Below are 15,896 nucleotides of genomic sequence, written 5' to 3'. Positions count from 1 at the left end.
TGATAATAGGGAAGATGGAGCCAAAACTTTTGTTACCAAGAAAGAATTGAAGATCTACCTCTAGTTTGTGTATGCATTAGCTACGATATTGCTAGAAGGTGGGGTAAGTGAAGCGGTTCCTGCAGAACATCTGTCAAACGTGAACTAAATCCTTCACAACTTAGAGAAATGATTCCCAGAAAGTTTGTCTAGCCTATTCTTTAACCAGCTTTCAATCATGATAACAAAATTCTTGGTAAAGTTAACTTTAAAAGAGAAAATCTTTCTTTCTTCCTTCCTTCCTTCCTTCCTTCCTTCCTTCCTTCCTTCCTTTCTTTCTTTTTTTCTTTCTATTTTTTTGGAGGGAGGGCCGGAGGTTCAAGACAGCGTGTTGCTTTGTAGTCCTGGAACTTGCTCTGTAGATCAGACTGACCTCGAACTCAGAGATCTGCCTGCTTCTGCCTCCTGAGTTCTTGGACAAAATACATGTGCCACCGCTGCCAAAGTTTGTTTTCATCATAGTTGTAGACTTTGCTGTCCTAGATCAATTGGCTCTATTGTACTGGACTAATGATGAGGTAGCTCATCATGGATGAACATAAATAGGAACAGACTTCTTACCTTTTGTCTAAAAGGAAGGGAGGGAGAAAGAAAGGAAGAAACAAAAGAAAGAAGGGAGGAGATAATAGCCCTCTATTCCTTTTGAAGGTTGTTGATGGTCTCTCCCTAAAGAACATACCCCTCCCAATACCCATGTTCTAGAGAGAAGTCTTACATGAGCTTGTAGGCAGCTCAAGTAGACTTACCCAAAGAGAAATAGCCAGTGTTCCTTGGTCATATTTCACTTGAATCTAAAGTCTGATTTTGATCAATGTTAAATTCCTTAAAAATTTCCTTTACTCTAAGACATTCTCATGCATCTAGTTTTTTTTTTTTTGTTTGTTTGTTTTTTTTTTTTTTGGTTTTTTGAGACAGGGTTTCTCTGTGGCTTTGGAGCCTATCCTGGAACTAGCTCTGTAGACCAGGCTGGGCTCGAACTCATAGAGATCCGCCTGCCTCTGCCTCCCGAGTGCTGGGATTAAAGGCGTGTGCCACCATCGCCCGCTCATGCATCTAGTTTTGACAGCTCTTCTGAATGTTTTTTAATCAGGAGGAGAAGTTATGTACTGACTGATTACAGTAGTGTTGGTAAACACAGTGGTCACAGGCCAGAGGAAGTGACGCACTGATTACAGTGGTATTGGTAAACACAGTGGACAGAGTCTAGTTTCTTTTTCTCAAGGATGCTCTTTCTCTGAGACTATTTCATAGCTCATTGTTGTTAATTCTTTCACAAAAGCTTTTGTTTCTTTGATTTCCAATCTTCAATTCTAAATTTGTCACCTATTAGGCCATGAAGTAGGATGAGGGTTGTATTGTAGCTGCAACTAGGGTCATCAGTCGTGAAGGAGGAGCAGGTTCTTACTGGTGCAGGATTTCCCCCCTCTCTTCGTCTTTGTCTTTTGTTTGGTTATTTGTTTTTGCCTTTAAAACTTCAATTTTTTTCTAGAGGTTAATAAAACTAGGCCACCTAACACAGGAGCTAAAAGCAGGTTCTGTCAGGTCTACACTTTTCTAGTGGATATTATCTTATTTCTCAGCTAGGGAGAATTAGAAGAAACCTATTTCCCCCAATTTTCCATACCACCTATGAGAATCTAATTCAATTTCCTCTCCAAATTTTTAGTGAAAACTAAAGTAGGGAATAAGGCTGATGAAGTGGGTGTTATTCTTTGACACAGGTCTTGCTTTTCAGACTTCTTTCCATAGAGCTATTTATCTGGCCTGCTACGTATAATCTAACTCTTATATAACCACTTGGATAGGACCTGCTCTAAGAGAACAAGTATGCACTTGTTCAAGAGCTGCCCCGACCTATGTGAAAAAAAGTGTTCCCTTGTATGATTCTATGAAAAGAAAATAGAGATGCAGGAGTTGATTAATATGGGCCACAGAACAGATGAGTATGTGGGAAAGCATCCCGAATGCATCCAAGTTCCTTCTGACTGGTCAGCCTATCGAGTGTAATCTTCATAGCAGACCTGTCATAGGCTATAAGTACTCCCATGGGGCAGTCAACAGTTTCATGGTAGAACAAAAATGTGACCTCCTACTCCTTTCTCCAGAGTCCAAGCACCTAGCACTCTATTGCTGTATCTATTACAAAATAGAGCTGCTTGAATACTGGAAACTGTACCCCTGAGCCTGGAGACCCCAATGTTAGGTACCACCTCTGTGAATAAATCAAGCAAACAGAGGGGGGGGTCATCTATTAATTACAATTTGGCCTTGGGTTTTTTTAATTTTGATTTAACATGCTCTTTATTTGCCAGTCTTCAGAACAGAGAAGAGTGGCCACCTGGCTATAGGACTCCTTTTGTATTGTCTATTTTCTTTGAGATAACATTTAGCTAGATGCTCATGAGTTTAGCAAAAGGTCACATGGCACCATCATTTCTGTGCGCTGATCTCAGACAGTGCATTATCTGAAATGTATAAGCTGCTATTTTTATTTTACAGCCATGGCACTTTACCCTTGGTAGCTAGCTTAGAAAGAGGAAAAGAAAGGGACTATTTTTAATATCACTTAAAATAACCAACAGCTTAGAGAATCATGTAATCAGATAATTCACTGTAAGCAAGTTTAGGGTCTCAAGCAAGGCTTAAATGAAACTCGTAAAAGGTTTTTAAGATGCCCAGTATCTAAGCCATTTTACTTAGTAGGTGTAGCAAAGACTTTCTAGTCCTTGGTCTGTCACTCTGGAGGCAAGCAAATAACCTTAGATATTTTTAAAGGATCAAAAGATCATGATATCGGTGAAGAAATGATCACAATCTTGATCTTTGTTTAAAATCCCCAAAGGAAACTATAGCTGTCATCACTTGTGCTTCTAAAACAAGTCTGTGAAAATCATCTTGCAAAACTCATTCTTTAAAGAACAGAGATCAGAAGAAGAGAGTGCCCAACAGCCAGGCCCCTAAGTATCCAATGAATTATCTGTAGTTATTAGTGCCGAACTCTTGGGATTATAATGAGGTTTGTACAATGCCAGGTGCTTGGGAGTATTCCGTCCACATTAGCTCTGTGTATCTGTGTATTTGTTAAGTTAGTCATCTGTAGTAGTGATTTTCTGGCTTGCTGCAACATCATGCCAAATGAAAGCAACTTAAGGAAAGCATTTATTTCTGGTCACACGTTGAAAGTGACCTCTGTCCTGGTGGGAAAGGCGTGGTGGCAGGAGTGGTAAGACAATAGACACATTACAGTCACAGTCAAGAGGCAGAGTCGGGAATGCTGCTACTCAGCTCCATTCCTCCGTTACAGTCACTTCAAGTCCTCAGCCCTCCGAACGCTGCCGGCCACAGTTAGGGTGAATCTTCTGGTCTAGAAACTCTGGAACAATCTCAAAGACTCGTTTTTATGGTGATCTTAAATCCCGTTGAGTTAATAGCTAAGAGTTTCCATCAGTTCATCTGTGGCTTCATAGCAAATAAGCGGTCAAGTCAGCATTTGGATTCATCTTTTCAAATGCTTACACCAGAACTTGGAATTTGGAAGTTCCTTCATTACAAACCCCACTTCAAATAACATTGAAATGAGAGCCTGGAATTCATGTGTCAATGGGGAAAGAGATAAGGGGATACAGTGGCAGAAAACCAAGATAAAGTCGTTGTATATAATTGTTCACCTATTTTAAAAGATATTTACAATATTCCAATTTCAATGCTTACGTATTTTCTAAATAGCATTTAAGGGTAATCCAAAATGGGAATTGTAATGGAGCACAGATCCAGGTCTGGTCTGGTTATCTCTGAAACATACTATTGGAGAAGGGAGTTGCGACTCAGATCATTAAATGAGAGCTGATTTACACATAAACAATGCCTTACTTGTGGAAATTATACAAACGCTTATAACCATGTGGCTTCATTGCTAAGGTCCTACTCTGCGTCTGGAATATTTGTGAAGCTTACTCTTCTTTTACTTAAAAATGAATCCTTCCAGGAAAAAAAGTAGATAAACCCAAGACCTGCAAGACCAAATCTGGTCCTGCTTTCTGTTTTACTTTTTAGATGGAAAGCTCCTCCTAGTACTGGTGTCCCTATTGGAAACATTTCTAATAGACTATACAGACCTCAGGCTGGCAGGAAATTCTGGCCCAGAATAGATATATTAAGTTATAAAGAAAAACCGGGCAGACTGCATGGGTTTTTCATACCTGCTGGCAGGTGGCACAGAACTAAACGTTGAAGCGATTTTATAAGCAAGATTAAATTGACTCATGACAGCTGGTCACTAAAATACAGGAAGTACAGACCTGGTTGAAAGTGAGAACATGCTGGTGTTCATTAAGTTTGGAGCACAGAACAGAGGTTATTTTTGTTTAAAAGTCTAAAAGAGTAGCTCTTTTTTGACAAGGTCTGGTATTTGTCACTTGCACACAAATAGATCTTCAAGGTGCATGCAAGTCAATTAGTTCTATCTGCAGCATGTTTATATGCACTCCTTGTCTGTAAACAACACCAGTGAATAGCACATATCAGAGCATCAGATATGTGACTATATCAAAGACTTAGATCTCCCCCTGAACAGTTCCTCGCCTGCCTATGAGAGTAGACAGGGGAGCTGGGTGACCATGAAAATGAACAAGGAATTTGTCAGAGACAAGTGAGATGGATCAGAAACCTGCCCTTTACCCACCATAAGGCCAGAGGTCATGGCACCAAGAATTGAGAGCAATTTCTCAGCACTGAAATGCATTTTTATTTATTTATTTATTTACCTTTAAAGGAAAAGTCAGTCTGACTGTCAGGGCCTCTAAATAAAGGACTTTAGCTTCTTATTGGAATGGGAGTGATGAGAATAAAGTGAGCTGTGGAAAGCGAAAGGGAGCTATATCCAAATGCAGGGCAGAGCCATGGTGCCCTAGGGTGAACCTTCAACATTTGGCCTTTGCTCACCACTGTCACCAGGTCTAGCAGGGACTGCTGGAAACCCACCCAGGGTTAGCAGATTTGCTTCTGGGGACTTATAAATCTTATTTAGTGCCCAAACAAGTCTCCACCAAGCTCCACATACCTGAGGGTAGCCATCCCAGCATGAGGACTTGAAGATAAAAAAGACACCCGCTCCACAATGAGTATGCTATATCCCATGTTCTGGTTCTCCTCTCCCCTGAGCTGTGTCATTCTTCTAGGTCTTTAGGGATCATTATAGGAGAGTCTTGGGTTCAATTGCAGCCATCTGTCAAATCCTGAACAGTTTAAATTAGATTAAATTGAGTTTATGAGATCTCACCAATTTGATAGAATTCTCTCTGCTAAATATGGAGAGAGTTTTGTGAAAATAATAACAAGGAATGTGACAATTTTAGCGTACATCATAGAGTGCTTGATCTGGCCCAATGCCAACTATCCTGACTATTCATCCGTTGCTATACTGTATGTGGTATGCCATGCATGTGAAGTTCCTACCTTCAGGGAGTTTACTTAATTTCCAGCCACTTGTTTCATCGTCTAATACCCTGGGGCACCTATATTGTGACCAGCGATTTGCTTTATGCTGAGTTTGATGCAATAAATATGCAGACATGATTGCTGCTTCTCAATGAGGGCATCAACAGAAAAGCAACTGAAATACAACCTGAGTCTATTGCAGTGAGATCATGGGCTTCATAGAGAAGATGCACAGAAGATCAGCAGGGTGGAAAAGCCATTTAGTCAGTTGGTTGACAAATGCTATTTGAATATCAGCCAAGAACCAGGCACTGGGCTTTCAAAGTTCACAACAAAAGGGAAGGATTATCCATAGGAAAGAGATACGGGATGGAGAATAAAATGTTGGAGAAAAATAACTTGTAAGAGTACCTGAACATAAGTTCAAACCCCCCCCCCCAAAAAAAAACCAAGAATGGAGTTTGGAGTCATAAGAATGAAGCTGGGAAAGAGAAAAGAAGTAAATTGCAGAGAGATTTGAAGGCATACCATAGAGCTTAGACTCTATTCTGATAATAATAAAAAAGTCTTGCAAAAGTTCTAAGCCAGGAATAATCCAAAAATATTTGATTAAGATACTGATTGAAGCTTAGTATTGGAGTTGGGCAGAGAGATGTGTAACTGCAGCATTCACTTCTGTTTAGAAGTTTTTGGAAATGTCTAAGTCACATACAGTGACAGTCATTACCAAGGACATAATCTCTGCTAAAACTGTCAATGGAGAATACTGAAGGAGCATAAATCTGGGGGCTTGGTGGTATAAAGAGTGATGAACAGTTAGGTGGAGTATAAAAGTGATAAGGAGGAACTATTCTTGTTTAGCTGAAGCACGATTATTAAAACTCAGAGAGTGAAATCAAGGTTCAACCTGAAGATCCGAAAAGCAAAACAGCCAACTACTGACTCTTACCTTGGCTTCAGTCCAAAATGGCGATCCTGCCTCCAGGAATCTGCAAATGAGACTAAGCCTGAGAGTTGTTTCATCCCTTCTTAGAATCTTCTCTAGTTCTGGGATTAAAGGCGTGTACCACCCAGTTTCTTTGGCAACTAGTGTGGCTACTGGAGTTAAAGGTATATGTCATTGTGGATACTGATATTAAAGGTGTGTATTACCATTACCTGGTCTGTAAGGCTGACCAGTGGGGCTGTTTTACTCTCAGATCTTTAGGCAGGTTTTATTTATTAAAATACAATTGAAATGCTGCTACAGTTAGCTGGAATGAAGGAGGTCCAGTTGACCAAGATAAGACTTCCTGAGGGGGGAAAAAAAACTCATAAAGGGGTGTGAGCAGGGTAGGAAGGACCAAAAGTTTAGTTTTGAAACTTTCAAACTTATATTGTGAAGGCATTTTGATAAATATGTCTGAGGCCAGAAGGAGAGACCGGGATGAGGATACAGATGGAAAGCTTCTCAACACGTTCGTCACACATTCTTTTCTGTTGATGATAGGAGCAAGGGTTTCTATTGACACCCCCACCAAGGACTTAGGGAATCTGAGTCTCCTGAAATACTTTTTTTAATTTTCTTTTTCTTTTTTATTTGAACATAACTATATTTTTACTTTTTAATTTATTTTTATATCTAATTTTTAAAAAATAAAGTATCTTTTTTCATTATACAAATTAATCCAAGTTTCCACTTCCTCCTTACCTCCCATTCCCTCCACATAACCTCCCATCCCACCCCCATCCAAACCTCAGAGATGGTAAGGCACATTGCTTTGGGAAAGGTCCAAGGCCCTCCCTATTATATTTAGGCTGAGCAAGGTATCCATCCAAAGATAACAGGTTCCCAAAAAGCCAGTACATGCAGTAGGGATAAATCCTGGTGCCACTGCCAGTGGCCCCTCAGTCTGCCCTAGCCATGCAACTGTCAGCCACATTCAGAGGGACTAGTTTGGTCCTATGCTTGTTCCTTCCCAGTCCAGTTGAAGTTGGTGAGCTCCCATTAGCTCAGGTAGGCTGTTTCAGTGGGTGAACCCTGCCCTCTTTGCTCATATTCTCATTCCTCCCACTCTTCAGCTGAACTTTGGGAGCTCAGTCCAGTACTACACTGTGGATCTCTGCCTATGTTTCCATCAGTTGCTGGATGAAGGTTCTATGGTGATATCTAAGATATTCATCAGTCTGACTACAGAGCAAGTCAAGATCAAGCCCCCTCTCCTCTATTGCTTAGGGTCTTAGCTGGGGTCATCTTTGTGGTTTCCTGGGAATTTCTATAGAGCCAGGTTTCTGCTAACCCTATAATGGCTCCCTCAATCAAGATATCTCTTTCCTTGCTCTCATTTCTGTCCTTCCTCCATCTCAACTTTCTTATTTTCAAAGTAATTTTTATATTTGAGGGTTGATGAGGGCAATAATGTAAATTGGTCATAATAAAATCTACAACTTGCCAGGTGGTGGTGGTGCATACATTTAATCCAAGCATTCAGGAGGCAGAGGCAGGCAGATCATTGTGAATTTGAGGCCAGGCTGGTCTATTAGAGCTAATTACAGGGCAGGCTCCAAAGCTACAGAGAAACTCTGTCTCGAAAAACAAACAAACAAACAAAAAAATCTACAACTCAAAAAAAATTAAAGATCTCAGGAGAAAATGAAGTAAAAATTTAGACAAGAGTGTCCAAGGCTGAAATGTTAAGTTAGAACACAAAAGAATGGCCTGTACAAAACAAATAATGTCCTAAAAATGAGCTTAGGCATCCAGCAAGCACAGCTAGCAGGTGAAACAGGTGGTTCTCAGTTAACACATCTGAAGAAATCAAGGCAAGCAAGAATAGCCATTGGATTCTCAGTAAAGAAGACGTGGATGATTCTAACAGGAGAAGCTAGCTCACTTGGAAGGAGTGAGTTAATAAAGACACAAGTGAACCAGTGAAAAAAGAGTGAAGTAGTGTCCTGGTTAGGTGTTTTGTTTTGTTTTGTTTTTGTGAACTCGACACAAGCTAGAATTATCTGGAAAGAGGGAATCCCAGTTGAGAAAGTGCCCCCATGAAATTGGCTTGTAGGCAAGTCTACATGGCATTTTTCTTGAGTCCTGATTGGTGTGGGAGGACCTAGCTCTCTGTCAGTGGTGCCCCGTCTGAGCAGGCAGCTCTGGAGTGTATAAAAACACAAACAAGTTAGGAGGAGCAAAACCAGTAAGCAGAGATTTTCCATAGCTTCTGCTTCACTTTTCACATCCAGGTTTCTTCCCTGCTTAGGTTCCTGACTTGAGTTCCCTGAATAATGGACTATAAGCTACAAAATGGAAGAAGCCCTTTCTTCCCAAGTTGTTTTCGGTCATGGTGTTTTATCACAGCAAAAGAAATTCATAACTAAGACAAGGAAGTAGCTGGAGAAGGCCAGGTACAAGGTAGACACTACTTCTTCCAAAGGATAAAAAGGATCTTATATATATTCAGCTAGTAATTTTTCAAAAATACAAAAATCCTTAAATAATAATTACCAAACCAACACATGAAAGAAACCAAATTAATCAGAAAACTAATACTAGAGATGTATATGAGTTTTGGTTAAGGATTATGTACTGAGTTGAACCCTCCATAACAAACTTTTAGATGAGTGAGAGAGAATGAATCTTTTACTGCCAGAAATCTAAGAAAAACTAGTAATAGCAATCCATCTATTCTCCTTTTACCTTCTTTTGTTATTCAAAGAATATCTCTCTCAGCTAATATGCTATCTTTAGAATGGAAATGGCCTGGACCTCAAAGAGCTACGTGTATACACATATTGAAAGTTGCAAGATATATAATCCAGCTCACATTGAGTGTTTGCATTCTCAGACGTCAAACACAAAACAAGCATATTCTTTGGGGGTCACCTTGTTCATTTCCTCATTTGAAATTTTAACACCAGATAGGATGTTAAATCAGTAGGAGCTGGTGCTGCTCTCACTTGGGCTTCAAGCATCCTCCATATGTATAAACACATCCATAAATAAAGGTGCTAATGTCAGGAACGAAGAAAATCTTTTAATAAAGTACACTAGCCCTAGCACACAGAGCTGCCTTTATATCAGAGGTCGCTCTAGAGCCTCGTTCACAATTAAACACTATCTGTTTAAATGAATTACTTTCCCCCTTTCATTTCTGCAGATGCTGAAAATGTGCATCTCTAAAGGTGCTATTTATATATTTAATTTTTATTTCTATTATTTTAATATTACCATTCTATCTTATCATGAATAGTAGGTACACAGGGGGAGAAGTGTAGCTAGAAGTATTACTCATTGTAGGAAAGCCATCAGGAAGCCCAGGCCTGGTCTTTCCCAAGTTTTTTGACTGCATGATCATTGCTTCAGGACTTACACCTTCTTAAGAGAAAGCCAAGGTCACAGTCATGCCCATCCATTTTCTTCCTTATAATGAATATGAGCCCATCTGCGTCAAAAGAGAATAGCCATTGCCATACAGATGTTGTAGAAATAGCAATAGTTAAATAGTTTCCTTTACCACCTATTAGAAAATGTTCTGTTATTTTTTTTCCCAGTTTATGACATCTTCCTCCAAAGAAAATATACAGAGCACAGCAGTATTTGTCTTTATGAAACGGGCTCAGTTATTCTTACCTAGCTCACAGAAGATTCTCGTTTTAGCACACCTACACACAGGTGACATTTCAGCTTCTGAGTCTGACGTATGTTGGTATTTTGTCCCTGGCCCTCTCTGTGTGGGCACATATCTCTATTCGTGGTCATTCTCCTCTGCGTGGGCACATTCCTATTCACGGTCATTCTGTCAACATAGGCTTTACCTTTCCAGAGGATATGGCCTGAAAAGGACATGAGCCACTTTATTACCCGCTGCCTTGACAAATAGCAAGTTAGTCTCTACAGTCTCAGTCAAGGGCTTTCAATCTCGGGATGGGTCAGGGAAATCACGTGTTCCATAATTGCCCGTCATATGTCACAGCTCTGATGTCGCAGTGGTGAAGAATCACTGTCACATATGTACATGTTTGTTTGTTTTGTGTTTCCTAGGATTCTACGTACCTCTTGCTAGAGTCAGTTGGCCAGTTTCTGGGGGAGCTTGTGATTGCCATATGTTGAGAATGTATAAAGTTTGCTGCCTCTCCTCCCCTAGGGTCAGGGGGGAGGACTTGAAGCAAAAGTTCCTGTGATTGTTTAGTTCCAGCGTGAGAAAGTCTGATCATAAGCTGCTGAGTCATTAGAAAAATACTGAGTAGCAAATTGTTTCAATGGTGGCATGATTTTTTCAACAAATGGGGATTGTCATAGTGACATGAAAAAGTTGGCATCTCTCTTTAAAGTCAGAGAAACTGGTAACATTGTCACACTATTGATATCACAGATGAGCCATCCCCTGGAGATAATATTTTGGATGGCTTTGGAAGAAAATCTTGAGGGGCACAGCTGTCCAAAGACAGCTCCAGGCCAGGATAGAATAGACTCGTATTAGTCTTGCTGGGGTTGTGGAGCGAAAGACATTACATCGCAACAACCCCTTCTCCATAAGGCCTTCGCTGAAAGATCCTTAGGGGTAAGCCTGCAGGTCTCCACTCATTTCGGGAGAGGATAAAAGTGCTGCATGGTTTGAGAGCTACACATGACCCCTAGTAGCTAGGTTGCTAAGGCCGACTTGACTGACAGAGAACTCTTTGTCTCTCCTCTGCCTAGGTGCAAGTGCAACCTGCACGCCACTGTGTGTGTGTATGACAACAGCAAACTGACGTGTGAGTGTGAGCACAACACAACAGGTCCAGACTGCGGGAAATGCAAGAAGAATTATCAGGGCCGACCGTGGAGTCCAGGCTCCTACCTCCCTATCCCCAAAGGCACTGCAAACACCTGTGAGTAGCTGGGCTCCATTCCATGTCCTGTGCATGACGAATGGTTTCTTCCTTCGTTCCTCTTGCAATTGTGACTTTGCTTCTTTCCTCTTCAAAAGGCAGCGGAAGATCTATTCCGGATCTTGCCATTTGCAAGCGTGTGTTAGCATTGTAATCACCTGTTAGAGTCAGTCCTCTAACCTTCCCACTGTGGTGCAAAATAGTTCATAAAAATCGCAGAAGTAATTTTGTTCTAAGTAGATGAAACAGGAGGTAATTCCCCCCGCCCCCCCCAACCAAATTAATAGCACAGGCCAGGAAAATTCTCAATACTGACTAGCCGTAAACAAGTTCCAGAAACCTTTGGGTATTGACACGTCTGTTTCTATTTCTCACAGGGAGTAAGCCAAAAGATGCTTTGTCCAGTGAAGGTTAGCCCCTCCAATTCTAGGTAGCACGCAATGTTGCCTAGGGAGAGAGGCAGCTTTTCGCAAATGCCAGCCACCAAGCCATGACCACTTTGGATTCTTTCAGCGAGGGATGCCTTTGGATAAAAAGCATGACTGCAAGCCTCAGGGTGCCACATGAAGAAAAGAAGCATAGGCAGCATCTGTGTTCTCAGGGACCACATGCAATGCCCATGAAGACTCATGTCATCCCTACATATGTAAAGACCGAGCTTGACATGCTGGAGGAAAAAGAAGACGATTTCCCGACTAATCAGCACAGTTCTGAAGACGGAAAGATTAGCCCCCTGAAAAAGTCTAAAATTTGCCCTCTTTAAAAAGCAGAGGAACGGCAAGATAAGCACAGAACTGCACAGCAAGACGTCCGAAGAGCCACAGGACAGTGAGAAGCTGAAGAGCAAGCCACAGGCTCCATGCGAGGCAAACAATTTTATCTGGCACTTCAGAGCAACAGCTGGGAGAAGTCAGCGCTGACAACCGGTATCACAAGAAGCCAAACTTTATCAAGTTACATGTCGCAGTAATGGACCAGGTAACAAGCAATGAAGTGTGGGGACAGGAAATTAAGATACATTTTTATGAAGCAGAAAAAAAAATCTTCCCAGAAGTGAAAAAAAAATCCCATTGTAAGAATGTTCAGTTTATCTCTGTGTTAAAAAAACTGACTTCTTGCTACTAGAATTAATAGATTAAAGCTCTGTTAAGCAGAAACGTTGGTTTTTTTTTTTCTAGGTGATTTCTAGGGCACTTGAAGCTTTCTGTGGTCATTGAAAGCCACGGACTCGAGACTTTGGAAATGATCTCCTGAGGTTGTCTGTTGCTGTCTCGTATGTCTGACTACCTGAGATCTCCCATCGGCACAGCTGTCAAGCTTAGTTTAAGGCTTCCTCTAAGTGAAAATGGTTCAGAGTTCAGCTTCAGGTCCTGATGGTTACTGGGAGAGTAGGAAAAAAGCCAAGTTCACTCAACTTTCTAGCATTCTGCTCCAGGCTCAGAGTCAGACCTTGCCAAGGTCACTGGAAGGGCAGTGGGGAGTTACTATTGGCTTCACCCTAACACCACCCCATTCTACCTGTTCACTCTGCCTCAAATAATTGGTTTTTTGTAAGATTTCCTCTAGGAAGACCTTGATTCTGAGTAGCTCCCTTTCTGAAATGAGTTTCTTGCTATATTCTCCAGGGGGTGGTTTTACTCCCTTAGCCGTTTGCATATTAAATATCACCAAGTTAGTCCTGGCCAAGAGATCATATCCTCCTTTGATTTTTTCCCTATAGCCCTGATAGTTCAACTATCCACTTTCCTGTTTTTGACTGACCTTCTATGAACTAACGGAATTCTTTCACATCTGTGTTCAAGCAACATAGTGACATATGGACCCAACGGTTAATAGTGGCTAAGGGATCAATTCAAACTTCTAGTCATCAATAGGGCAAAATCTTGGTAAAAGACTTTAGAAATTATATAGAATATGCTTGAAATTGACATACTTTCTAGCATTTCAGGCTTTAATTTAAACACCCATTAACGAAAATAAACACTTCCACAAGTTGGCAGTGTGTTACAAGATCAAATCCACAGTCCTCTGTTTGCTAATGACCTGTCCTCTCCAGCATCCTATTTCCCACTCTTGGATCATCGTTCTTCCTTCGTAGCATTTTAAGATTAAGACACCAACTCAAAAAATATGTTTTGCATAATACCTTCACAAAGTGTACAAAATCAGTTCAAGATTCTTTCATATGACGGTCCTGTCCTCTGCTGGATAGCTTTGCTAACGTAATTGATTTTGTAACTTCAGTGTTGCATAGTTCCTAACCTTGACCCTTTCTATCTTTCAAAGTAGTATTAGAACGCTATTCATCCTAGTTTTATTTATTCCAGGTTAACAACCTTCCAACCCATATCCCATCTTCATGTGAAAATGCTTCCATGTCACTTAGTCACTTAGTCAGAGAAACCCTCTAGTTCATTACTATGGTTCTTAAACCCAAGTACCAAGCTCTTCTCTTCTATAAGGCTTATGAAAAAGGTATCTTTCTTGTTTCTCTAATGATCTCTATTCTATTTTGTTTTTTTTTTTAAAAAAAAAAAGGTCCTTTGAATTTCACTTTGTTTTCCAGAACCTCCTTCACTTTCATGGATCTCCTTCAATATTGTCTGTTCTCACATGCATGCATATGTTAGCACATGCATGTACACCATTACATGACTTTATTCTGTGCATTGTGAGTCTACTACCTCTCTCAGAGACTCTTAGAATGTCACACCTCCATAACAAACAAAGTCATTGGCATAAAAAAAAGAAGAGATTGAAACCTTGAGCATCCACCTCAGTGACCTGGAGATGCCATTATTCAGAAGTAATCTCTACCCTTAGAATCACAAGTAGGTAGGAGAACATCAGATTCTGTGTTCTTGTACAGGTTTGCGCTAGAAAGGCAGGAGATTTTCGTCATGAGTTGCACTTCAAGGATACCTAGATTGCCATTTAGGAACAACTCTAACTGGAACCTTGCTTCGAGTTTCTGAACTGTGAAGTTATTGTATTTTAGAGCAACTCAGAGCCTCTTTCTCATGACACGCATAGCCCCAAGGAAGAAGAGTATGGAATACTAATACTCAAAAATAAAATCACCATAGCCTTCTGGATATATAGTACTATTCTCTGCATTTTTACTATAATAAACTTGAACAATGCTAAGTAAGAACTTCTCCGATGATATTTTTTCATTGTGCTTGTATTCAAGACCCAGGGTCTTTAAAGACATATGCATGTTCATAAAGATCTTTGTCTTTTCTCCTAAAAAGCTTATTTTATAGAAATGGCATCTTTTTGTCTCCTTAATGATCTCTATTCTACTTTTAATAGAATGCATTCTTAAATGTCCTTTGAATTTCATTTTTATTTTCCAAATAAAAAGAAGCTCTGTCCAACATAGTGCCTAACCATGATTCTCTTGATTCCTATTGTTCAAATCATGAATAAGGCATTCAGTAGCAATCTCCAAACTCTTACCCCTGTGGTATATGCAATATAAGAATGATTTTTTTATATGCAACTTAATAATATCCTTGTAAAAGCCATATTTACATCAAAATGTAATGTCTCAACATCTGTTTCTCAAACTGTGTTCTTTTACCTATAGAAAAACTCTAACAGGCCTAGGAAATGACTCTGTGGGTAACACAATTTATATGCAAGTATAAGGATCTGAGTTATGATACACAGAGCCCACTTAAAGCCAGATATTGTAGTGAACATCTGTAATCCCAGCACTCCTACCTGGAGATGGGAGGTGGAGACAGAAGACTGTAGAACGGTGGTTCTCAGCATATGGGTCACTACCCCTTTAGATGCAAAGGGCCCTTTTCCAGGGGTCACCTAAGACCATCAGAAAACATATTGCTATTCATAACATTAGCAAAATTACTGTTACAAAGCAGCAATGAAAATAATTTTATGGTTGGGGTCATTGCAACATTAGGAATTAAAGTGTCACAGTACTAGGAAGGTTGAGAAACACTGTTGTAGAAGGTCATGAGCCAGCCAGTCAAGAGTGTGAAGCAGAAAACAACAAGGAACCCCCCCTCAAACAGGGTGGGAGGCAGCCACTGACACAGAAGGCTATCTTCTGACCTCTATACATGCAACATGGCAAGTATATACCTGATTTATTCGTGTAAACACCTGCCTACAGGCACCATACACAGAAAACAGTCTTCTTAAATGCTATGGCAAAAGAATTAGAAAATTCTATTATACTAAGTTTTACATACTCACAATCACATTATTAGAAATATCTAAGGAGTTCTGGCCTAAATTAACCTGTTTGACTCAGTATTTCCCAAACTTCTTTTTATTTCCTTGAACACCCAGTAGCTTTCTACGAAACACTCTTGTGGGGCATGCTGATCTAAACAATTTCTTGCAGTGTGACCTTAAGAACACCATGGAAACAGACAAAAGCACAGTCAGTTCCACTGTATTCTTATTTTTACCTTTCTCTAAAAGACCTAGTCTAATATTCTTCAAGGAAGGAAAATTAAATTGATCTGACCTGGGCCTTATTTGTCTGTTTGGCTTTCCAACTTGAATTGTTGTACAAAGTCTCCCACTCCTCTGAG

At 40.3% G+C, this 15,896-nt stretch overlaps 1 protein-coding gene across 5 annotated transcripts in view; it reads left to right on the top strand.

Moving 5' to 3' along the window:
* The window catches only part of Ntng1 (netrin G1), a 341,720-nt gene that overhangs the window by 245,674 nt on the left and 80,150 nt on the right, over nucleotides 1-15,896 (top strand). For all 5 annotated transcript variants that reach the window (XM_026789645.1, XM_026789643.1, XM_013354034.2 and 2 more), the window contains exon 4: nucleotides 11,153-11,325. In XM_026789645.1, the coding sequence (XP_026645446.1) occupies nucleotides 11,153-11,325 (173 nt within the window). The remainder of the gene's footprint in view (nucleotides 1-11,152; nucleotides 11,326-15,896) is intronic.

The sequence above is a fragment of the Microtus ochrogaster genome, unplaced genomic scaffold (genome assembly GCF_000317375.1).
Source record: "Microtus ochrogaster isolate Prairie Vole_2 unplaced genomic scaffold, MicOch1.0 UNK25, whole genome shotgun sequence".
NCBI lineage: Eukaryota > Metazoa > Chordata > Mammalia > Rodentia > Cricetidae > Microtus > Microtus ochrogaster.
Note: the sequence above shows the minus strand (reverse complement) of the source record. Positions and strands in the feature narration are given on the sequence as shown.